The sequence below is a fragment of the Aythya fuligula genome, chromosome 3 (assembly GCF_009819795.1).
Source record: "Aythya fuligula isolate bAytFul2 chromosome 3, bAytFul2.pri, whole genome shotgun sequence".
Classification (NCBI taxonomy): domain Eukaryota; kingdom Metazoa; phylum Chordata; class Aves; order Anseriformes; family Anatidae; genus Aythya; species Aythya fuligula.
The window spans coordinates 64,805,627-64,831,034 of record NC_045561.1 but is presented as its reverse complement, the minus strand read 5'-3'; the positions used below and the strand labels follow the sequence as shown (position 1 = coordinate 64,831,034).

Here is a 25,408-nt window from a genome sequence, read left to right as displayed (position 1 = left end):
GTGTTTTTTTTCTTCTTCCTCCCCCCCCCCCCTTTTTTTTTTTCTTTTTAAAGTGAATACGAGTTGGTAAATAAAGCCAAATTAATAGAACTTTTGTGGATTATGTGTTAAAGTAATTGAGAGCAACCCAAGCACATAAAATATCTGAAAACAACATGTAGTTCTACATTTGTAACTAGAATGATATATCGATATCACCTTTAATCACCTGAGATATCACCTGAGAGTCATCACGCAGCACTTGCAGGGCAAGCAGGCCATCAGGCCCAGTCAGCATGGGTTTATGAAAGGCAGGTCCTGCTTGACGAACCTGATCTCCTTCTATGACAAAGTGACACACTGGGTGGATGAGGGAAAGGCTGTGGATGTGGTCTACCTCGACTTCAGCAAGGCTTTTGACACCGTCTCCCACAGCATTCTCCTCAAGAAACTGGCTGCCCTAGGCTTGGACTGGCGCACGCTTCGTTGGGTTAGAAACTGGCTGGATAGCCAGGCCCAAAGAGTCGTGGTGAATGGAGTCAAGTCCAGTTGGAGGCCAGTCACTAGTGGCGTCCCCCAGGGCTCGGTGCTGGGGCCGGTCCTCTTTAATATCTTCATCGATGATCTGGACGAGGGCATTGAGCGCACCCTCAGTAAGTTTGCAGATGACACCAAGCTATGCGCGTGTGTCGATCTGCTTGAGGGTAGGAAAGCTCTGCAGGAGGATCTGGATAGGCTGCACCGATGGGCTGAGGTCAACTGCATGAAGTTCAACAAGGCCAAGTGCCGGGTCCTGCACCTGGGGCGCAATAACCCCAAGCAGAGCTACAGGCTGGGAGATGAATGGTTGGAGAGCTGCCAGGCAGAGAAGGACCTGGGAGTGATGGTGGATAGTTGGCTGAATATGAGCCAGCAGTGTGCTCAGGTGGCCAAGAAGGCCAACGGCATCCTGGCTTGTGTAAGAAGCAGTGTGACCAGCAGGGCTAGGGAGGTTATTGTCCCCCTGTACTCAGCTCTGGTGAGGCCGCACCTCGAGTACTGTGTTCAGTTTTGGGCCCCTCGCTACAAGAAGGACATCGAGGTGCTTGAGCGGGTCCAGAGAAGGGCGACGAAGCTGGTGAGGGGCCTGGAGAACAAGTCCTACGAGGAGCGGCTGAGGGAGCTGGGCTTGTTCAGCCTGGAGAAGAGGAGGCTCAGGGGCGACCTTATCGTTCTCTATAGGTACCTCAAGGGAGGCTGTAACGAGGTGGGGGTTGGCCTGTTCTCCCACGTGCCTGGTGACAGGACGAGGGTGAATGGGCTTAAGTTGAGCCAGGGGAGTTTTAGGTTAGATGTTAGGAAGAACTTCTTCACTGAAAGGGTTGTGAGACACTGGAACAGGCTGCCCAGGGAAGTGGTGGAGTCACCATCCCTGGAAGTCTTCAAAAGGCGTTTAGATGTAGAGCTTAGGGATATGGTTTAGTGGGAACTTAGGGATATGGTTTAGTGGGGACTGCTAGCGTTAGGTCAGAGGTTGGACTCGATGATCTTGAGGTCTCTTCCAACCTAGAAATTCTGTGATATCTGTTAATAAAGACTGTTTCTATGTTAACATTTGGTGAGTAAAAGAAAATTTGCTAACTTTTTATTTTTTTTTTAGTATGTAAGTAACAAAAACATGAAGTCACAAAAGTAAGTTAAGAGTTTAAAGACTATTTTCAAATTATTGTAAATGCAACTTTGTATGTAAATTTCAAGAAATGGAAACATTTCAACATTCTGTAGAAAGACTTGAAGGGTGCACTAATCTAGGACTATCTAAGATACCACAGCACAAGGAACACCAAAATTTGTTTTTGGAGAAATAGCTGAAAATAAAACAGCCCTTATACTAGGGCTACCCCTCTGATTCCTTCTTTTCTCCTTTGGTAATTTAGAATAATTTTATAACTTCAAGGAGACAACTTACTTTTTACAAAAGCAAAACACGATGGTTCAGAAAATGAAAACAGAGAACTTCCAGCTAGAAAATAATAACTGGTCGGGAGAACTATGTATTAAGCCCATTAAGCTGCTGGTTTCCCAAATGGCCTTTGGAAAGTTATTTACGTCAGAGAATGAAATGATTTTTGAACAAATAAAGTAAGATCAGTGATTACTTGATTTTGTAACGTATTTTGAGGTCCTCAAACACAATTCTACCTAAATGCAGAATATAATTTATTACCATAGATTAAAGACAGATGATAAAATTTAATTACAAAGAAGAGAGATCCGAGTCTGCAAAGCATTTCGGTATACATAGAACTCCATCTGTGTATTTGTATTTTTGTTGAATTAGAATCACAATCACCTGCTGCAAATTAAAGCCAATGTTCTCACATGATTTTTCTCTCTTGAAACTATACCACTGCTCCCGTCATGTGACTCAAAAGATGGTGTCACTTAAATAAAACATTTAAAAAAAAAAAAGATGTAGTTTGCTAGACCTGAATATGAGGAGGAATGCAAGAATCTCATCCAAAATGAGGAGTCTCAGAATTTCAGTTCAAGCCACTTATTCAGTCCCGCTAGACTTATATTTCCTAAGATTATTTTCAGCACTGAAACTTTTCAGAGGCCCAGAGATGGATGGTCTTCTGATCAAAAGCAGAAGACAAGTGATTCACCATCCAGCTAAAACAGCTTAATGATGAGTTATCCCATTCCTCCAAGTTAGATTATGCCTCTTGGTAACAAAAGAGTTAAAATCAAAATCAAAAACAAACAAGCAAACAAGTCAAAAAGAGCAGACAACTGTCCACAATTCTTTAACCCAGTAGTTAGATAGATGGAATTCTGAACTCCAAACCCTGCCCCAAGAGCTGTTTCATATCTAATACATTTCTGTTTTGATTATATCTCATCTACCTCCATTCCAACACACATTGTGTGGGAAGCAAGGGTGAGTAATGCAATTACTGAGATTGCTACCACTTTGAAGTATGAGAGAATGACCCTAAAGCCCCTTTATGAAGAAAGGACAGAGACAACTACAAAAGGAAAAGAACCGTATCACTGAATTGTGAATATGTGGTGGAGTACATGGTAAAATGCTTGATCCAATAGGGAATGTATTTAAGACACACTTTTCTTCAAACTTCAGTATTTCTTAATTTTTCAGCCTCACCCCAAAAGACTGAAGGAACTATCCATTAGACTACATTACAGTCTATCACAAAAGCTTTCTTCTTTTCAGGCAATGTAGATTCAACTCCTTCTAAGAAAAAGGGGCTAAGTAAGCCCCTTTCCTTCATTAGGACATTATGGGCATGCAGTAAGAGCACCAAAAAATGATCACGATCCTGCATTAGGAAAGACAGTTAGGACAGTCACATGTATTTCCAAAAGAAAAATCATGCCTGTAAATCCTAACAAGAACCTGGAATCTCATCTTTGTAGGCATTGGATTTGGGCACTGTGGATTTGCAAGAGAAAATGAACCAGATTTGAGGTTCCTCTCTCTGTTGGTGCAGAAAACAAGAAACCTCAGCATCCTCAAATTCATTATGGAATAAGAAACCATTGGCTGCATATCATAACACTGATTCACTAAATTAAACTTTTGCCTTGATCTTTTGCAATCACATATAACGTTCTGGGAAGAGCCTGTCAAAGGGAAAATACCCCTCCAAATAAGCCTACTGTATGCCTGTTTTAAGCCGATTGGCTGCTGAACAGCTGAGTAAGAAGAAAGGTCACTTTTGCCAAAGATTTCATTATTAGAGAACTACTGAGAGTCTAGCTGCATAGAACATGCTAATGAAATTGTATCCGTTTTTTGTCTCAACTTTACTCTTGAGAAAAAACAGATACAGCAACATCGCATTCTGCTACTATTCCTTTTGTTAGTTTTTATGCATTTGTATATCAACATTTCTTTTTTGTTATATGACAAGGGACCATAGTAATGCGTTAATTCAGTTGGAATTCTTATATTATTTAAATCTAACTTCAGACTTATTACAATCTTTTCTTCTATTTAAAAATCAATTTTCCCTTATAAGCAAAAAATTTACAACAGTTATTACAATAAGGAACTGTCTGCCTCAGTACACAGGACGATAACATCAGTAATTTAAGTCCACAGTCACATTTCAAATAAAAAAAAAATAATAATAATGCAAGGATATAAGAGATGGGTATCAGATTGCAATATCACACTAAAAATTTAATTTCTTAATGTTGATAATTTTAAACACCTGTAGGCATCAAATATTGCTATAATGCAATATTGAATATTTCCACCAGATGTCTCCAATACACTATTTTATACAGAAGGTTACATTTCAGTTAAAACACATTCAAATTGAATGCAGGTTTAGCAAAATACTAAGGATCAAGGATAGAAGGCACATATTTACGAGGCAGCTGGGGATACTATCCCAGCAACAAGGTGGGGTGGACTGTTGGTTTACAGAAAACAAATCTGTCCTTTTGTGGTTCCCAACATATTTTACACAGGTGTACTTAAGTTTCAATTTCGCCGAACAGTAGGGGAGCATACTTCTATTCACAGCACACAGAAATGGTCAGATACAAGTCCATTACAACCCATCCTTTCAAAATTGGCTTTAGAAAGTGTATTTTGAATACTTCCATTTAGCAATAAGACTTCTCTTTTCAGAATAAGAGTCTCAAATAACTTTGAGCATGGTACAGGTGCTCAACAGCAAAGGAAACATTCACCTTTACCTATCAATACTTTCAAGTGAAAGAACACAAAACATAGATGACAAGCCATACACTGATACCTTCAGCCAATTCAGTAACATGGTATGGTATCTTTCTGTTTTTCTCTCTCTCTCTTTCTTTCACTCTCTTTTTAATATCATAAGTTGTGTTTTCCATAATAGCAGAAACAAGAGAATTTCAAGCATTAATCTCTAAGACCAATTGCAAACCATCAAGTGTTTTTTGGTAAAACATAATAAATCCCTTATTTCTATTTAATTCCCTTTGAAAAAAATTAAGGCCCCATACTCATACCATAGTACAACCCAGCAATTCTTCTTAAATATAGATTTAAGCTTTTCTTTTCGAAATTAACTAATAAATTCAATTATTGTAGCAATAATTCCAGAAATCATGTGTTTATCTAGAACAAGAGTACAAAGCAAAAACATTGTATCTCCAAGCTGGGTGTAAGAAGTTCTCAACTCACTGAACTGATATGGCATCGTATAGCAATGCTGACCATGTATGCAGTGCATAGGCACGGCAGGACACATACATGTTCTCTTTGTGCTGTTTTGTTCTGTTTCATTTTGGAGGGGGCAATAGCGGTGGAAACAGGAGTATCATTTCACATTCTCCAATTCTCCAAAGTTTTGTTTTGACTTATACACTAGTAACATGCTATCATAAAACATGAAAAAAAAAAAAAAAAAAAAAAAAAAAAAAACATTACCTATAAGCATTTACAAAGACACTTGGACTGCATCTGCCACAAAAGTAAAATTTTCCCTCAATTATAATTTTTCAAGCTCAGCAACAGTTTATAAATATTTATTTTTAGAAAAGCACCTAGTGTGTTTTTCCTCTTATTCAGCAGACAGATCAACTTACATTAATTTTTACGAACAACCAGACCACCATAAAAGGGGGGCCACCAACCAGCACCCCAGCCACCCCCCCCCCCACACACACACACACAGCAGTAATTAAAATAAGAACTGTTGAACCAAAAGACCTTGTACTGGGCAGTGTGAATAATTTCTTGCAGTTCTTTAAGGGTGACCTGTTTTTATTGCAAATTGCTTTAACTTTTCTCTCTCGGTTAGAACTGTACAGTACCTGTCCAGTATATGCAAAGTCCAGGGCTTGTTTTAAACCTAGGCTTGTGACACCATGTAAATTCACCTCATCAGCTTCACTTTCAACCATGCAGAGACTAAACATTGCCTAGGAAAAGAAAAGAAATGTTATTAAGAATTAAAAATAACCCCAGTGAAGGTCCAGGAAGAATAGGACTCATTTTTCTATCTTCACTAACTCTTGTATTTCCTTGAAAAAGAATTCTAAATAGCAACTGACTTGTGAGTTAGAGTGAGATCTATAACAAGCTTTCAATACTTCCCCATAGCAATCAATATTGCAAAAGAGTCCTCTTATCAATAAAGAAATACAGAAATTTGTTCTGAAAAAAATGAAACAAATCACTTGGGCCCATGAATATATACTTCCTAAGCAATTTAGGTGAAATCAAAGGGAACAGTCACACAATAAAGTATTGTTCAATATTGTAACACAAAAAATGGACTTAGGAAAAAAAATCCCTACAAACACCACTAACTAAAAACTATTATTATGAATAGTATCATTATATATAGGAAGGACAGTAAGCTATACACCATTACTTGTATAGGACAAAGAGGCAATTAAAACATTTAAAAAAAATAAAATAATAATGCTCTCCAAGTACCACCTCAGACTGAAATGTGTACAATATAGTACTGAAGTTATTGAAAAAGGAGTAAAGATATAGCTTTAGGTGACTGCATCTCCAACTTCCCTTTACTTTTTATTCACCCAGTTTCTCAGACCACATTAAACCTATCAACCCATAAAACCTACACTGACAATGAGTACAGTTATATTGGACTTACCTATAAGTAAAGATGAGAAGGGCAGCTGTCCCTTCATCCACTCTTACTTTCCAGGTCATCAGCCTTCAGTGCCTCCCTGCACTGAAGCAACCCTACTCAATCTCTGGATCCCTGTAGGAATCTTTTTCTTCCCATCCCTGTTAAGCTTAAATTCCCATCTTTACCCCATGTTCTTCCCTGCCAGCCTGCACTCCTTTTGCACTTCCCTAATTATCACTCCTTCCCTCCTCTTGTCACTCCCATTCCCCAGTCCAATGCTCTTCCAGAAATGCAACCTTTACTTCTGCTACTCTCCCCCACATTTAACAAGATATACCATTCTCAGTCTTTTGACAGTAAACTGTGAACAAATAAATTAAACAGTTTTACCGTCTGTCATTGCTAGAGTCTAAACTTAGCCCCAGTTTCGTGTAAAGCTGTTAATACTCCTACATAGGCTAGCAAACCACCTCGGAGAATTCCACTAAAGAAGCACTTGTTATGAATTATATATGTTCCTCTACTTTTGTGGCTACTCTAGCTGATACCTGCAGAAGCTGAGGCAGCCAACAAGCAGACTGGATTTCATATATACAACCTATCCACCAACCACTGCTGAGTTTAAAGTTAAAAATAAGCCCTATCCTCTCCAACAGTTTATCACATGGCATTCACTTAGACTCAGGAAGCTTCTTTCAAGAACTGAGAGTTTGTTGCAAATAAGTTATTTCTTCTGAAAATGTTAGCCTTTTCATCATTAAAACACCATAATTTGACATAAATCTGTTGCCTGGAAGTCAGCCAGAATAAGTATGGATGACATTTATCACATTGCCAGTCCTTGTCTTTTTGCAGTTCTCATTGAAATACAGTGATATCAGGGCTCCTTCCAGAAACGTCAGATAGTTGAAAAGGTTTATGACACTAATGTAAGACACAGCCGTGAAACAAACAGATGCATATATGAGATATATATATATATATACATATATATATATATATATATATATATATATATATAACAAGTTCAGATGCTTTTCTAATTCCTTTAAACATGTAATCATGGTTGGACATTTTGTTGTCATTTAGATGTATCAAGTGAAGTCTAATAGCTACTGTGAGGCTTCAGGGCTTGCCAGGAGCTGCAAAAAAAAAAAACCATCAACCATCTGCTCCTTGTAAAAGCAGACCTCCAGTTTGTGTCTGGAAGAGAGAACTTGAGGCCAAAATGCAGCACCAGTTGAAAACTAGCCACACAACAAACAGGGGTAGAACCCTGCCCTGTATCCGAGACCCTTAAACAGTTTTTGGGATGCAGTGCCTTCCAGCATATCTGAAAATAACGCTTCATTTGCATTTGTTAATTGCATAGAGACAATACCAAGAACCCTCAGTTTCATCTAAAGACATCCTCCACATACTGGACTGGCTCAATGGAAAAATAAAGAAAATACTGATTTACTAATGCTTATCCCCAGGGTTTTGGAAAGAGCTACAGCAAATCAAATATAAATGCGAATCTACTCTGAATATAGCTACTGGAAACCTTCCTAGTCCTCAAGTTTACAACTGTTCCAGTGTGCCTCTTCCAACTTTCACCTTATTTTTCTTTTTAGATAGTGTAACCTTGTAACTCTCTCCTATTACAAATTTCTCCCTTGCATTAAACCCAGGATATTGCTCTTTGAACAACAGGTGTTATGTTTATGATCATCAGTAGTGTGCTGTAATGGAGTGGATTTGTAGAACAATGATGTTCCTTCTAAGAACCTGAGTTCATGGCAAATTTTTTGTTTGTTTGTTTGTTTGTTTTTGAGGATTTACATCAGATTAACCATTGTCTGGTACCCAACAGCACCTGTACCATGACGGTTAATTTCATACAAAAGTAACTAACAGGGAAAATAAAAAGAAATTTACAAGTGAATTTCTGGTCCAGGTTAATATGCTGACATGGATATATCCACAAGCATAGTTTTTCAAGGTCATAACTCCCATTTCCATTGTATTTAAAGGTTCAACTTTAAGATATTAAAAAATAATTAAAAAATAAATAAATAAAAATAAAACCATACACTAAGAGCTCTTCCTGAAGTTCAGTAATTGAGATGTTCATCTGGTTAAGATATTCTCCCAGTTCACATTTAATTGTATGTTCAAATTTGCACCCTCTGGATTATTTAACATGCACGTCTAAAGCTGCTGTTGGAGCTACTAATATCACATGCTTGAGTGTTGAAAAAGATATTATCTACAAACACATTCTGTTAAGTATATGACCTGTGATGTGGCACCAGCTATCCAGAGACTATATGTAATACATTGTCAACATACTTAATAGGTAGTTTTTCCAGATATTTTCTGCTTGGCTTTACTGGGGATTCTTGGTGAATGTTGTGAGACAGAAATGTTTCTAACACTTAAACTTGTTGCACTTTTAGTAGGGAAATATTTCAGTGGCCGATGGGAAGGGCTGCATATCTGTTTCCTAAATTATCTGTTACAATATGGTAAAATGGAGTAACTACAGAATTTCCTACACTATTAGGCATAAAGAGATTCACTGTTGGGCATAACTACCACAGCATAAATCATGCTCTCACCAAAAAGGATAAACTTCACATAGTAAATCAGAGTATATGACAACCAGGAGTGCAATGCAAGACTTGAGACAAAAAAAAAAAAAAAAAAAAAAAAAATCACACCAGATAACTAAAAAAGGAATATTTATTGTCATTTTACCTACACTAAGCCTTTCATAAGTATTTGTTAAGCACAAGCATGTTACCAGTGTTTTTGTGTTGTGTTACTACTCACAAGTGTCATGGTTAGGAGTTCTGATATTTTTCATTAAAATATGGGTTTTTCCATGAAAAAAATAGAATGTTTTCTAAGCACCACACCAACAAACAACTATTTTCATATAGTCAGATTTATACACTCCATATGCTTTGATGTGTTATAAATGTGTCCTTAAGCTTTTGAATGTACAATTACAAAGTATATCCTGCCTTGGAGAAATCAGGAAAAGTGTTCAAATTCTTGCACAACAGTGAATTTACACTACCATTAATAATGCTGTACCAAACATTTCATGCATCAGCTGTTGCTAATTCTATTAAGTAGCAATTTGACCAGCTAGCACAGAGAAGTGTTGTGGCAGGTCATGTTTTGATTTAATCTGTAAAACTGGAACACAAAAGCAATGGCAACAATACATAGTTTAAAAAAGTTAATGAATGTTAAATAATGTGCAGTACACAAGCTAGATCCTGGGAAGAGTGCTGCTACATGTTTTTTTGACAGATTGTCTACAACTGGTGGTCAACATACATCTGGACTGGAACTAGAAGAAAAAAAAAATCATTCACATTTATTTTTGCTAAAATATATTCCAAACTTCAGAAATATCTTGAGTATTCTAAAACTCTTTAAAAGCTCTTCTACTAAGAATGCCTTTTGCACTGACGCCATCGGAAGTGAAACAATTGTGTCACTGTATGCATAGGTACTTCCCTCACTATGAAAACAAACTCATCGTCTCAGATATTCATTACTAAATACACTTTTTTTGGATAATACTCCTTTGTCACACCAACTCCTGAATAAAGAGGATAAAGTCTAACAACACAATGTGTCTACACATCTCTTGTGGGGTAGACTTGCACACCTTCCCTGAACCCAGCTCCCTCATGAAATGCCTGTCAAAAGCCTACAAGTGCTCAGCAATGCAAGACCCTGCATGCTCTGCTTTCTCTGGCTGTACTACAGCAACTACCTGAACATGAGAACCATCTAAAGAGCATGGTAACTAATAAAGTTTCTATTCTGATCAAAGACTGAGTGTCTCACAATGGGATAAGCTTTCAGGTACAGAGAAACACTTATATAAATTTCATCTGTAGACAAGGAATCACTTCAGTGATGAACTAATACAGGTTTTCATTGTAGTCTTACTAGATTTACATTTACAAACTATTCTACAGTACCACAGTAAGTCTAGCACAGTCCTTACACATGGCTTATTACTACACCTAAAGTAGTAAACTCAAGGGGATGAGGCCACTGTCAGAGGGACCAAGGTGTAATTGCCAGCCATGCCTCACAAACACAGCCTCCAGTGCGGCTCTGTCCCCTGCCAGCCAGAGCTCTCTGAGACAATGGCCAGGCCACAGCCCACGTTGTAGCTCAAGCCATGGCTGTTCCAAAGGGATAAAACCAAGATGTTTGTAGAGGGGAGAAGGTTTAGTCACAAGGACCTGAGCTACGCTTCACCGGTTGTGTTTAGGGACAGAAAACAAGCCTTTATCCATCTAATGTACTAGCACAGGCAGTCTAATAGAGCTGAGTGCTATCAGAACTGTAGCTGCCAGTAAGCCACAGGGCTGCAGCTTTATGTGCCATCTGCTACACAGAGCTCATTTTCTCTCATGGCAACCCTCTAAGTATTCTCTGGAAGTTTTTGACATTCAGTGTCATTTATTTTTCAGGGAGCAACGCCAAAGCATTTAACTGCAAGATAAGGTCTGCATGGTCTTCAGACAGTCCACATTTGGCTGAACCGAATTATCCACCAGGAAAGTAGTCTCCTACACAGGAGAACCGAACTCTGCTTGATGATCCTTGGTGTCCTTACCAGCAGGCAAATTTCCTTCTCAGCCTCACAGTTTAAAGGTTTAATCTGGCATGAAAAAAATCTGCTCAACCATTGGCAGAATTTGAGCTTAGAAACCCAGTCTTTAATTCAGGCTGCTGTACTTGATTGCTATGTTTTTAACTGTAGAAATACATTGGTCATTAAATTCTGGCTTCTCCAATACCTAGAGTATGAGTTATGGTTGGGCTGTCAAACTCAGATTTCAGTTATATCTCTGAAAACGCTCTGAAGTTCTCTGCACTTAAATAGATCCATCAGTCCTTCTTTTAATGCAATGCTAGTAGACTACTCTATTTTTCTCTTTAGTTACACTAAAAACAAGGCAATAAGAAAAACATCTCAGGTAGTTGTACAAGTGACAGACAAGAAAAATAATGATATATAAAATCATTGGACAAGTGTGTAATTCAAAATCAAACTTACCGGAAAATTTACCAAATTTGGCTAAACATGAAATGTTAATTATTATAAGTTATTCATATAATTCAACAATGCTAATGTTTCATACTTTCCTTTAAAATACCTCTGCTTGGACAAAATAAAACCTTATTTGAAAATGCTTTTTTTCCCTCCAAGATGGTCATGAGTGTAGGCAGCACCCAAATTGCCAGTATGTCAACTTCAGTTCCCTTTTTTACAACAAAGCCTACTGATTAGAGGACCCATCTTTTCTTCAAGTTCTTTTAAATATACAGGTCTTGCTCTGATATCACAGAATCACAGAATTTTCTAGGTTGGAAGAGACCTCAAGGTCATCGAGTCCAACCTCTGACCTAACGCTAACAGTCCCCACTAAACCATTTCCCTAAGCTCTACATCTAAACGTCTTTTGAAGACTTCCAGGGATGTCCAATCAGTCAATGAGAGAACATTGTGGAAAATAAAGCAATTGCTTAAATTCTTCTTTCTTTAGTCAAGATTTTAATTAACTAAATGAATTCCCCAAAATAAGAGTGAAGGTAATCCTTCTGCCATTCTGTGACAATTGCTCTAGAACTCAGGGATCAGCATATACCCACCCAGTCACAAACGTTTCCACCTGAGATCACATCTGTTTAAGAAGCTACAAACTAGGATGAACCCATTTCTGTGAAGCAGGCAGAAATTAGCTGTAAAAAGAGAAAGAGGGGAGGAAACAACCCTCATTTCTTCTAATCTAGGCCTGAAACAGAATCCAAGCTAGCGAACTTCTGACAGGAAAATGAAAATGAAGGGCAGAATCCTTGGGTAAACATAATCAAACCGTATTTGACAAAAGCATCTGACTTTGGAAAATTTAACTTCAAAGAGGCAAGTTGGTGGGCCTTCAATACACAGCACCTTGCAGTTTCACTGGTTTGCCCTCAGCAGCCAAAGGCACCTTTACAGAGCTGTTTACATAGAACGCAAAATAAGACAAGAGTTCAACACTGAATGCAACACAATAACAGGTACAGATGTGATCAATCTGATGTAACTGGGCAGAACAGCCTGAGTAAATGATGCATAGCACAGTTGTTGGGTCTAACTTCCCATGCTCGGCTTTTGCAGCTGCTTAGATTTTAAAAATCTAAAATGCAAGATGGGTGTGAAACACCACCAAATCAGAATTGTAATGTATACTTATTTTAACAGTAATAAATTAGACAAAAAATGTCTAGATCCATTGATTTTTTAGTCAGTCATGCAGCTCTGCAACAACAGGTACAGACTCCTTCACAAAATACAACTTTAGAAATAAAGAAACATGAAAAGAATATTCAAAATCCCCCAAATACAAATTGCTCACTGTCAGAAAGAGTGAGGTACAAAATTGCTCCTTGCCTTCGAGTCACTTTCTTACTTACTCAGATGATCCATATCTGTGACAGTAATGAGCTTGTCCCCATTTGTACACATCAATCTTATAGCCTTGGCAGGCTTAGCAAGCAGTACATCGTCACAAAACAACTTAATCATGCCGTACAGTATTTTACACAAGTAAACACTTTCAGTGAATTCCATGCATCTCAGTGTCCTTTTAAAGGACAGAAACAGAATTATAAAACATACACAGTCTTAGGAGAGAAGTAAACAAATAAAAAAAGAACAAGTTGTTATACTTGAAAAGAATGGTGACCAAAACTTTACGTGACTTATTACTAGTGACTTAGGTAGAGACAAACTGGAATTCTTGAGCTTTTATAAGCTTTCTGCTGGGAGTTTAATATATACATACATGTATAATTTGAACACTGATACAAGTTCAAATAAATTACAGGAATATATTTGAAAGACATTGAAAACCATTAGGTGCTAATTTAAATCTGCAGAAAACCTGTTTAACATTTAAGTGTTTAAAGGAAAGTAAAAAAGTCATTAAACGAGCAATGATATGCTGTGTAAATACTAGATAGAAAGAAAACTGGTAAAATACTGGAAACTTGAGAGAATAGGAGAACAAATTGTCATTGGGGCTTGTAATAATATTATGTAAAGATAGCCAGCTGTATAACAAAATTAAATGAAAGTGTTTTGTGGATAATTGATAGATAGAAATAGGTATGTTTAGACACCCAGCTACAGGACTTAGTGTGATGAAATATCTTACTATCCTTTTATATTGTGGAGCCCAGAATGACACACAATATTCATGGTGAGGTTATATCAAATATCCTTTCTACTCTGTAACTGTAGAGGAAGCCTGAACACTTAGCTTAGCCTAGATACCTAAATTAGGTGAAAACTTTAATCCTAAGTAATGGGTTGACTTAACTGAGGAATGAAAATTGAAGAGACAGAAGTTAATTGCTTCCTTTCATTATATTCATCTTTAGAATTTCTTCTGGTTTCTTAAGATGAGTATTTCTGGAATGAAAACTACAAACCATAACAGCAAGGAGAAACTGAAAAATGTTTGCACCTTTAAGTGAGTTTCATGTGACAAATTATATGTACATAATTATATATAAAAAACCTGAGTTCTCTTTCACTTACCTGAATTCATGTAAAGTCATTTCTAGTTCAAAAGCCTTAGGGGTAAGTAGCTCTTTAAAAATAGTTGCAGACTGCCAATTATGACAGGCTGAATCCATACATAATGCCTTCCGTTTCCCTACCTTGACCTTCTTATGCTTATCCCTTGTTTCAGCTACATCAGCCCCAACCAACTTTTGTGATACATTCCAATTGTGAGATGAGCAAATGAACATCTAAATTGCTGCCTTCAAGAAATACCCTGGCTCTTCCAGGAATAAAGTACACTGTTCCATTGCATAGTGATAACCTCTGAAATATCTCAAAGCTCCCTCAGCAAGAATGTGAAGTGACTGAAATCTTTATTTTTCTTTGATTCATCTCTAAAAGCAACTTAAAATAAACCCAAGCTTTCAAAATAATAGAGAGTAAACTGAGTTAATCTACAGTAACCCCCCCAAAAAAAGAGCATTACCATCCTGCATTTTGCTTTTGTTTTTATCAAAACATTGTTTTGATAACTATCAGCAACCCTAGTTCTATGTCTACTACAACAGCTGAAGAAAACTTGGATCCCCCCACTAACACATAGCTCTGAACTGCACAAATTCTCACTCAACCATGGTGTTATCAGTCAGGCAGCAAGCACAGTAATCCCAGGATACGTCAGAAACATCTGAATTAGAAGCTGCATTCCCATGGTGTTCATAGGGTTTCAGCAACGCCAGGCTTGCTTCACACAGCTCAATACAAGTATCTCCCACTCAGTTTACTGTTATCTTTCATCCTTGACTCTAACTGGCAGTTAGAGCTTTTGCAACTGAGGTACCAGAGCCTGCCTTTACCTTCAGCTGTTGCTCTTGTGTCCAGAAATCTGACGTATGCTCTACTATAAAGGGTATACCCATTTGCTGCACTTCCTCACAATCACAACCAGATAGCAAGAGTGGAAAGTTGGCACAGAGTGAACTAGCATTCTTGTAGTTCCTTTCATTGCAACACACTCAAAAGAGATGAACACAGAGGACGTCAAGATGAACTAACAACGAGTTAGCCTCTGTGCACATGAGCTTACTCATCTCTTAAGTACAGAGTTCGCTGTTAAAAATAAGTAAATAAATAATTGCTCCTACTTTCCCTGAAAAATTATCAGCTATATTGTAAGGACTCTGGTCAAAAGTTACAGCGAAAAAAAAAAAAATCCTACCATTCTGTGCATAAATTAAACCTTAAGCATGCCATCCCACCCAGCCTCTTTTATTACTGAACTCTACAGCACTAAGAATCAGAATGAAACAAGCAGCTTATTTGGTAGTCATACTACTTCCATAACTAAATTTTTCCACCCAATTCAGAAATACACCTGAAGAAAATAATAATAATAAATAAATAAATAAACAAACTAATATGTAGTTGTTAGACCTGGGAAGAAAAAAATAAAAAAGAAAAAAGAAAATTTTGAAAATGAGTGAATATCTATTCTGTCTTTCAAGCAAGCTAATTGCCAAAGAACTATTATGAGTTTCATTGTTGAGGTTACCTATTTATCTTCTTGCACTGAGTTTTTAAGGTAAGTAACACCACCAAGTACTGGTTTACTGTTTTAGAAGAGCAGAATTATCATTTCCAATTTCTGCCTCCACAATTCCACAATGATATTGCTTGAGTTCTTCTTAAAATATTTTAAAATAGATAGGCATTTTCAGTAAATGCAGTGCTTTATTCAGATTCACTTCCCACAACATATTCATTTACTTCTATGTTCATCTGTTTTAATCACAGAATCACAGAATTTCTAGGTTGGAAGAGACCTCAAGATCATCGAGTCCAACCTCTGACCTAACGCTAGCAGTCCCCACTAAACCATATCCCTAAGCTCTACATCTAAACGTCTTTTGAAGACTTCCAGGGATGGTGACTCCACCACTTCCCTGGGCAGCCTGTTCCAATGCCTCACAACCCTTTCAGTAAAGAAGTTCTTCCTAACATCTAACCTAAAACTCCCTTGGCTCAACTTAAGCCCATCTTACATCTTTTTCTTTTCAGGAAATTGATTGTATTTCTCTGATGCATCATAAAAGCTATTAAGAAAGTAAACTAGCACTTAAGAGATCTTGAATCAATTTTCTACACTGCCCAGGGAACTCAGTTATGATGTGATACCTTGGTATATTTTATTGCATGTGTAATTTTAAGCCTGTGTAATCTTACCAGCATCAGTGGAACAACTTAGTCTTAAATTCTTCCTGATTTGGTACCTAAACGTATCTTTATATGGGTTGCTCAAATTTGTAAATATCCAGTCCTGAGACTCATCTGGTTGGACTATAAAGTCTGTCAGGCCAAAACTTTCTCCTTTGCAGTTTGTACTAAAAATATCACCTCAATGTTCACATAACAGTAATGTTAAATAAATAACTTATAATCTATTTAATCCCTTTTGTAGTATTAACCTTTAGTTGTTCTTAACTTCCATGTTCTAATCCTTCATTACATAAGCACTATTATTTCTTCTTTGCTGTTTTTACCTATCATAATAAAAAACCCAGACTGAATAAACAATAATCAAGATACTACTTCAATAGATGACAGTTTGCATCAAATATTAACCATCCTGTACATATGTAACATACACTTATCTAAATAATCAATTTAATATGTAAATATTTCCTTACTGCATGTGAAAACACAGCTTTTTCTTCTCATTACTAACATGATAATTTTGTTTTGTTTTCCTCCCATTTTAAGCCTGTCTGTCCTAAATCAATCATAAGCCATGTCCTCTGGAGTCTCCTGCACACTGAAAAAAATATATCCATCAATACCAACTACATGAAATATGATTAAGAGGCTTATTACATGATTCTTCTGAACAAGTTCTGTATAAACTCTCAGAGAAAATGTCACATAATGTCAATCATTGATAACTGAGCCTGCAGTAATACATCTGCTCAATGAAATCTATCTAAATATTGTTTTTTAAGCATTTGCCACTCAACTAGAATGAATCCTGTAGAATGAAAAGGTCAGCTCTCATTCCCAGCTTAAGGGACTATATGGTTAAAGAGATTAAAAGAAATACAGGAAAAACTGAACAATATACAATTTTATGCACAGTACTGAAGGATCACATCACTGTTATCAAAGCAAATTCCTTTGCATTTTTGCCATTTCTTTCAGTACATCAGTGTCAGACTGATACACTGATACACTACACCTAAGAGCATACCAAATAAATCATTTATTTTGTGCACTTGTTGCATTGCATTGTTAATACAGAGATAACGCTTTCCTAGTATCTTTGGAAACAAGTAATAAAAATGGAAGTAAAGAACTGCACTGCTGTTTAAAGGAGCTACGGATGAGATTTGTGCATGTTTGTTGGGAGCCACCCAGCAAGAACAAAGTAATTTTTTTAATTGTAACAAGGCACAGGGTCTTTACTCACAGTCAAAATAAACAGTAGAAGCATTTTGTTGCTAACAAGTTAAATTTGTGGTTGAATCTATCTCATAGTACGCACTTTGATGATCATACTTTTAATAATCAGCGTAACATGTATTCTCCAAATTTCTGTTTAAATGCACGAGCATAATTTGAGATAGAAGTTAAAAGGACAGATCATAACTTACTATTCCTGATGAGTTGCTAGTGAGTTCATCACTAAAAAGGCCTATGTTCAAAAGTAGCCTAAATTGTAGAAACAAATTAATTCTACAATTATGTGCAATCCCTCGTCAGAATAATAATAATATAAAAGTGTACTACCACAACTACAGTACCCTTAGTTTCACTATTGCAAAAGAAATGAGTCACTATAGGAGATCCTGGATGCCAAAATTACTTTCATTGTGGCAGAAGAAAGAAAACTGAATTGCAAGGACCGTGCCATGCAATGCACTGCAGAAATCTGCAGTAATGTACAGCCTGTCCTAACAATAGTCACCCTTAAATAGGCCTGCCTTCTGGAATATAAAGGGAACAGCATAACTAAAAACAGCTTTTTTTTTTTTTTTTTTTTTTTTTTTTTTTACAGCATCTCTAGTCAAGCACAGAAAAGTATGAGTCACATTTGCAAATTTTGGCTTAAATTGGTGTAATGCTTCCCAGTGAATGCATAAGCCTATTGTTCCTTTGATGATTTTAGCAAGTGATATCAAAACCAAGCTCAAAATAAAACTGGAATAAAAGTCAGCTCTTGAGCTAGCACTTTACCACAACACATTTCATTCCAGGAGGCAAACCTGCTTGATATTTTTGAGGGGAAAAAAATATAAAAATAAAAATAAAAATAAAAAGAGAGAGAAAGTGTCAGCACATTTAAGAGGGGCTGCTTTTAAAAGCAAACTCAACATAGCAAGACAAGAAGTTTCTCACCTCACAGTATGTAAGCCATAATTAAAGAGTTGTACGGCAAAGTTTCATTTAGCAGAATTGGAATAACATAATCTTAGTTATTACAATTAGCTTCTTAAGAAGTTAGTCATTATGTGACGTAAATGTCATTACACACTAAAATCCAAATGTACCAACCAATAGTAAACTGCAACAATTTTCTCCTATTCTGCAGCTTAACTGCAAAAGCATGCTTGTTATGTGAGAAGCTTAATGCTGCAACTTGAAATGGTCCATTTTATGAAGGTTTGTACCAGATACTTTCATATCCAGCCCATTTTATAAAGGGTTGAACTAGATACAGTTTATATTTTTCAAAAAATTCTGTTTTTCCATTATGACTATAAAACTATTTTCCATTATGATCACAGAGTAACTTTGCTAAAGTACCACAACTAATACCCACTGATATCTTTATTAAACTATTTGATAGAAAACCCAAAGAAGAAAGCCAGCTCAACGACCAATTTTTTCTTTGGTTTTCCATATCCTTTTACTGAGAAAACCTACAACAGCAATTAAGTATCCCCTACTTGCTAAATAGAAGAAGAATGTCTTGACTAACCAAGTTTTTGCTAATATTACAGTCATTTCTCACAGTAGCTTTCATCATCAGCTGAGCTCTGCCTCGATCAGCTATTTCTTCTGGAACAAATGCCTCTATAAACTCATCTCTTCATTTTATTTTTAATAGCCTACATTTGGCTGTTCTCATTTAACCTTTGACTTTTCCTTCATCTCTGACAAACAAAACCCCTCCAAAACCCTAATGATGTCAATTTAATTATCCCCAAAGATTCCACATGCTTTATATCTACTCCTTTTGTGTTGAAATCAGATTCTGGAAAGTCAGGTACCGGGTATGAGAGCTTCTAAAAACACAGACATTTTATAAGTTATCTAAGTATCTAGTAATATTGCTTTCAAATGGGCTTATGTACAGTTGTTGCTTGCTTTTATAGCTGGTACTCTATAAATCTTGGATTCTTATTTCATCCATAGCTGAGAATGCTCTACACAGCTGAAATGGTAAATGGTTTACTAGATTTTGAGTTTTGCACACACATACATACATGTGCAAAATTGTATAAATTTTATACATGTAAAAGCAATACCCTGATCTGGGAATGCCCAAGCTAAGCACAGGTGGAGAATTCACAGGGACACATTAAGTTTAGCCCATTCGTACTCTTTTTCTCCAGACATCACAAACAGCTGATGAAGAGAATGTTATGCTGGGCTCTAACCATTACTTTTCTACAAAGTGTTAAAATCGTTTTTGTGAATCCAAAGTTCTTCAAAGGCATTTAAACTGAGCTATGCAACAGAGGAAAGAAAAAGAGAGGTTTTTGCCTGGATAAATGAGTGCCTGAAGATGGGGGAAAAAAAAAAAAAAAAAAATATATATATATATATATATGTATACATATATATATGAAAAGAGCTGGCCAGTTTTTACAAGGGAGTGATGATTCCAGTGGAGCACGTCATTCTTGCATATTTAACATATCAAGAGACAATCTGGAAAAGGGTGAGACCAGTACAGCTACAGCATCCATTGAGACAAAGCTATACCAGTTAGTAAGGGCACAATAAAATGTGATAAAGTGTGAAAGTATTCCATGAGATGAGTGATAGGGCTAAAATTCATTGTAGAGTGATGCACGTGAGAAAAAACATCTTAAATTTGGAAGTGATGCTATCCCACCTGACTATCACATCTCAAAAAGAGAAGCCTTACAGTATGAGACTTTCTTGAAGGTGTCACTTAAGTGCAATGGTAAAAAAGAAAAAAAGAAAAAAAAAAAGTTTTAAAAAGCAATCAAAACTCTTAGACTTTTTTTAGTTGAGAAAGAAGAAAACAGAAAACAACCCTGTGCCCAGGTAGAAGTCTATGTTTTGCCCAACATTGCACACAAATCTCACAAAGGATATACTAGAAAAGATCCAAAGAATGATCAAGAATATGAAACAGCTTCCATTTGAGTAATATCTGAGAAAGTTAGAAGCCTCCAATCTGAAAGAGAGATGATGATTGAGTGCCATGAGAAGAACACCTAGGAAATGACAGTTTGTTGTCTTTATCAACAGAAGAACCAGAGAAAATGAAATGAAACTGGTAGAAATTGGTTTCAGAAGAAAAAAAATAAGTGTTTTCTTCACACTAATGAAGTGGTCACTTGTCAGAGCACACAGTGGACAACATTTCTTGCACAACCTCAATGGGAAACAGGATAAAAGCTTGGATGAGACACTTATTTAGGGTTACTGAATAGACAGAAATCACACCCTGCTCTGGGAATGCCCAAGCTAAGCACAGGTGGAGAATTCACAGGGACACATTAAGTTTAGCCCATTCGTACTCTTTTTCTCCAGACATCACAAACAGCTACTCCTAAATAAAACAGCCAACAATCTGACAGTGAGCCATTATTCATTCTCACCCAATGCTGTTAAAGGTACCTCCTTGTTTTGAGGCTTTACTTGTTAATCAGAGAAGCTGTTTAATTCATCGGTCACTTGCACACTAGGTCATCCAGTAAGAGTGGATTGGGACTCAGCCAGGTTTTAGATATCTAAGTTTGAATACAGGTTAATTTAGGGAGATTAACTCCTGACAAAGATAAGCAACCAGCAGCATTTTACAGCATTTACCAACAGCATAAAGCTGTTCAGAACAGTCAAATGTAGAGGTTCTACTGCTTAAATCCAACCTTTTATTAGATGAATGCCTACACTGACAAGAATTCAACTAGCCAATACTGCATTTCAGGCTACTAAAATGAAGTTGTTAACAAGGTACAAAAAATGGCATTGCTGACAATGAAGAAACTGATTTTCTTTTTTTTAAAAGAAAGATATTTCCTATAAAACTTCTAACAAGCATAACGTGCAACATAAAAGGCAATATTGGAAAATTGAAAAAAATAATTTAGAAACAAATTTAGATGCCACAGTGAATCTGTGTGGCTGAGATCTACCAAAGTCATGTTAGGCAATTAAAACAGATGAAATACTTTAATTTCTCAAACACACTGTAATTTCCAACTGAGAAAATGAAACTAAACTGATCCCAAGAAAAGTTTAGACATAAGAAATGTTTCCCAACCTACTCAGAAAGCTTATAGCAAGGGTAACAGCCTCTTTTAGAACAAAGTCTCAGCAGAGAATAGATGTTACTAGAACAATAGAATTTATTTGGTCCAAATGCAAAGAGCTAACATTTTTTAAGATTATCTGGGAGAAGGATTTCTAAATAAGCAATCATTCCAGGTCATAATAGCATGTTAGAACTAGAGGTCCTTACAGCTACCCCTAAAATCTGTTAGGGAGAGCCTTTTCGTCTTTATGACTTATATAACAAGACCTTGGAAACTATTTGCTTCATACAATCTTTCATACCTCAAGAACTTGTTTACAAAAACCAGTTCTTTAACCTTATGAGGAAATGATGGAATATATTACAAAATAAGAACAATCAGCACTGCTGTGTACACAGGAGGATATATACTCTGTTGACAGGGAGGAAAGAGAACAGGAAAAATTCTGAAAATAAAATGTTTAAAAATCAACTGTGACAGTTAGAAGTATGAAGACTGTAAACAAAATTAGTATCTATTAGGTGAATTTCAAAGAAAGATTCTTTTAATAAGAAAATGTGCTCATTGTGGGCAAAAAAATTGGGATATTGCCGACATTTTAAAATCTATTCTAGTTAATTGATATAATCCTGTCAATCCAGGTAACATGGAAAATGTACATCTGAGAAAAAAAATAATCTAATCCTATGACTATAAACCACTCAAATGAAAAATAAGGAAGGAGAAAGGAGTTGTTCTGACTGGAAAACCAATGCATTTTGTACAAGAAAAGCTTGGTGTTACATAATCACCTGCCAACACTGTAAATGCCTACTAATGAAGTCATGCAGTAACATTTCATTTTGCTCCCAGAGGGGAAAAAATAAAAAAAAAAAATCTTTTAATTGGAAATCACTTAGCTTGCTAGAGCTATCACAATTTATGTATACTCACTAAGTAAACCTTCTTGTCTCACTGCAATAGACTGAGACAAACAGCAAATTGCAGTATATCATACAGAAAACTTTGCCTATAATGCTGTTTGTTACTTAAGAAAAAAATTCATAAAAATACATTTATTTCCTATTATTTACATGAGTCTATAAGGGTAAGAAGCTGACTCCTGTGTACCCTAGCTCATTTTGAAAGAAGAAGAGGTCCTCCAGTAGATGATGTAAAGAAAGGAAATTGAAAATCCTAGTCCTCAAGTGCTAAAAATCTCAACTTAACTCTGTATTTTGTCTATGGAGAAAAAAAAAAAAAAAAAAAAAAAAAAAGTCATACACATGGAGTATTTTTGTATCTAAATGATACAAACTCACAAATCAGGTGTTATACTTACGACAGGCAGTTGGACTCAATAACCCTTGTAAGTCCCTTCCTACTGAACTATTCTAATTTCTAATTTAAATACTCATGTTTCAGTACAGCTGAAACTAAACTATACCAACTGTAAGCCAGGAAGGCAGTCTGTTACCTCTGGAGCTGGTCAAAGCTCAGTATCTGATGAAGTTCAGGTACCTGTGTTGTCTTAGAAAAGCAAATGAAGAATTTATCCCAGGCTGTAACCCCAAACAAAAATTGATAATAACAACTAATGTCTGAAATTCACCACTCTTTTACATACTCCAACTCCCTCATCCACTTGTAACAGGACACAGAATCATCCTTTTAAAGTGTAAAAGTTTCTGTTGCAGTAAAACAAGAAAATAAATGGCAATTTGAAAAGAAACATGCTGCTCGGCTGATTTGTTATTCTCATCAAGAAAGTACAATCTCAGCAGTAGCTCCATTTAAATCAAAATAGACACAGAACATGTAGAAAACTGTATGTAGGATCTGTAAGAAGCAAATATCCAGACTCTTGTACGAGCTGTTTTTAGAGAAGTGGCAAAAAATAAAACAAAAATAAATATTCATGCTGACAGAGCCTTGAGTACAATTGGGCATGCTTCTTGGGAATTTATACCATCAGAAAAACTGGACAACAGCCACACCAGATAGAGCTGGAGGTAGGCTGGTATATTAATCAAATCTGTGAGCTACAGTAACCTGAAGCTATGAAAGGCAAGTTCTGTGTGTCACATTGATGTATAGTGTTTTCATCTTGATTTTATTCATGGTTACTCCAACATCTGATGTTCTCAGCATCCTATCCCCTGCAGTTCTGTGCTTACATAAAAAAAAATCTCTCAAAAATTAGTGAAAGGTAAACTTATCTTGTCAATGACTTCTGCACAGTTAGAAAGACCATGAGGTTCTTCCAACAAGTCCTCCAAGAAAATCCAGGAAAGCTAAGGGTAGAACTCACCTTATGTAATTTTAGCAGCTAAATATGAAGCACTGAAGTCTAGTCTTTATGACCAGTGGAGAGAAATCTGGCACTTCCATATGGTGATTCATCTCATCCTAAACAAGTCTTCTATCCTCCTTTACCATCCTCTGGAGATATCTATTTGTCTTCCTTGACTCTGAATGAAAATTGCTATCATTCTCCTAAATCTTAGAATACGAATACTTGGGTAGCTCAAATCAGGCAAAATTCCCCTAGATATAAAAACATTTATAATCCCAGTTTAAATTTAAATTTAAAAACTATTACTTTTTCATCAACCCTTGTGTGTTTTTTTTTTTTTTTTTAAATGATTACATACTATATTCCCAATTCTAGTCACTTTTTCACCATTTTTCTACAGAATAAATCTAATAAATCAAATTTTATTTCTCACTTTTTTTTTTTTTTTAAACAAAGCTTTTTGTCCATTAATAATAGAAATCGTTTGACTGATCTCAGTAAGCAAGGGTTTCATATTTATAGCTGATACTTGAAGTTTGAAGAATAGGTCCTACCAAAACATAACAGTTTGGGGACAGACCAAGTTACCAAATGCTGCATAAATCATTTAGTATTTTTAGTAGAAGAGATTTATATAGCAATTATTAACTTGATCTACTGTAAAGCTTTTTTTCTTTACCAAGGGGCATTAAGATTGTAATTTGCAGTAACCATTCAGCAAATAGCAAGTAACTCAATTGGAAGTGACAAGCTGAGTCACTGTATCCCAAATCTTAAGGTCAATAAATAAGTGACTAAGGTAGAAGCTGTTCCTACCATAACACTTGAACATGGTACAGCTACCCACTCTATGATGTTTCTATGCACTGAATACAAAGAGCTCTGGAAGGAATGCATGTTCACTGGTCTCAAGGAACCGTGTGGCACACTTACTAAAATATTTCAGCCAAGCCAGAAAAGCAGTCCTGCAGTATATCTACCATCATCAGGTATACTCACTGGAGCTAGAGAGCTCCCAAATCCCTCTTTATCTGTGCACAGAGGTAAAGGGAAGGGGCAAAGGGGAAAAAAAAAAAAAAAAAAAGAAAGAAAAAAAAAAAAAAAAAAAAAAAAACAGTGCTAAGCAATGTGTGACAGCAGGCAGGGCACCACGACAAAGCAATATTAACAGCCACCGCAGCATAAAGTCTGCAGGAGCAGAACACAGAAGCATGAAGACAAGCTCAAGAAATGAGCAATCAATTAGCTCAAAGTCATCACGATAAAAGTAACATCAAGGTAATATCTCTTTCTTAAATACATAGAATAATTTACTCAATTCTGACCAAAAAAGAGACAACTCCAAAAGAATTGAAAATTATGCTCAAGTAATAAGGGATACAGAAAAGTTGCTATGCACTGTATTACTATTCTAACAGAACAAAAAGGTCACCATAATGGTGCTTGTAGCAACACAATTACA

At 36.3% G+C, this 25,408-nt stretch overlaps 1 protein-coding gene across 6 annotated transcripts in view; it reads right to left on the bottom strand.

Moving 5' to 3' along the window:
• KLHL32 (kelch like family member 32) overlaps window positions 1-25,408 on the bottom strand; it is a 123,489-nt gene that overhangs the window by 66,674 nt on the left and 31,407 nt on the right. For 4 of the 6 annotated variants that reach the window (XR_004253128.1, XM_032185369.1, XM_032185370.1 and 1 more), the window contains one exon: window positions 5,794-5,901. The exons of 1 other annotated variant lie outside the window; for it this stretch is intronic. Coding sequence is in view for 4 of the 5 variants with exons in the window: in XM_032185369.1 (XP_032041260.1) it covers window positions 5,794-5,901 (108 nt within the window). In the remaining variant the exon portion in view is untranslated. Of the gene's footprint in view, window positions 1-5,793; window positions 5,902-6,605; window positions 6,657-25,408 lie in introns of those variants that run through there. One more of the 6 variants, XM_032185372.1, reaches the window with a different exon arrangement.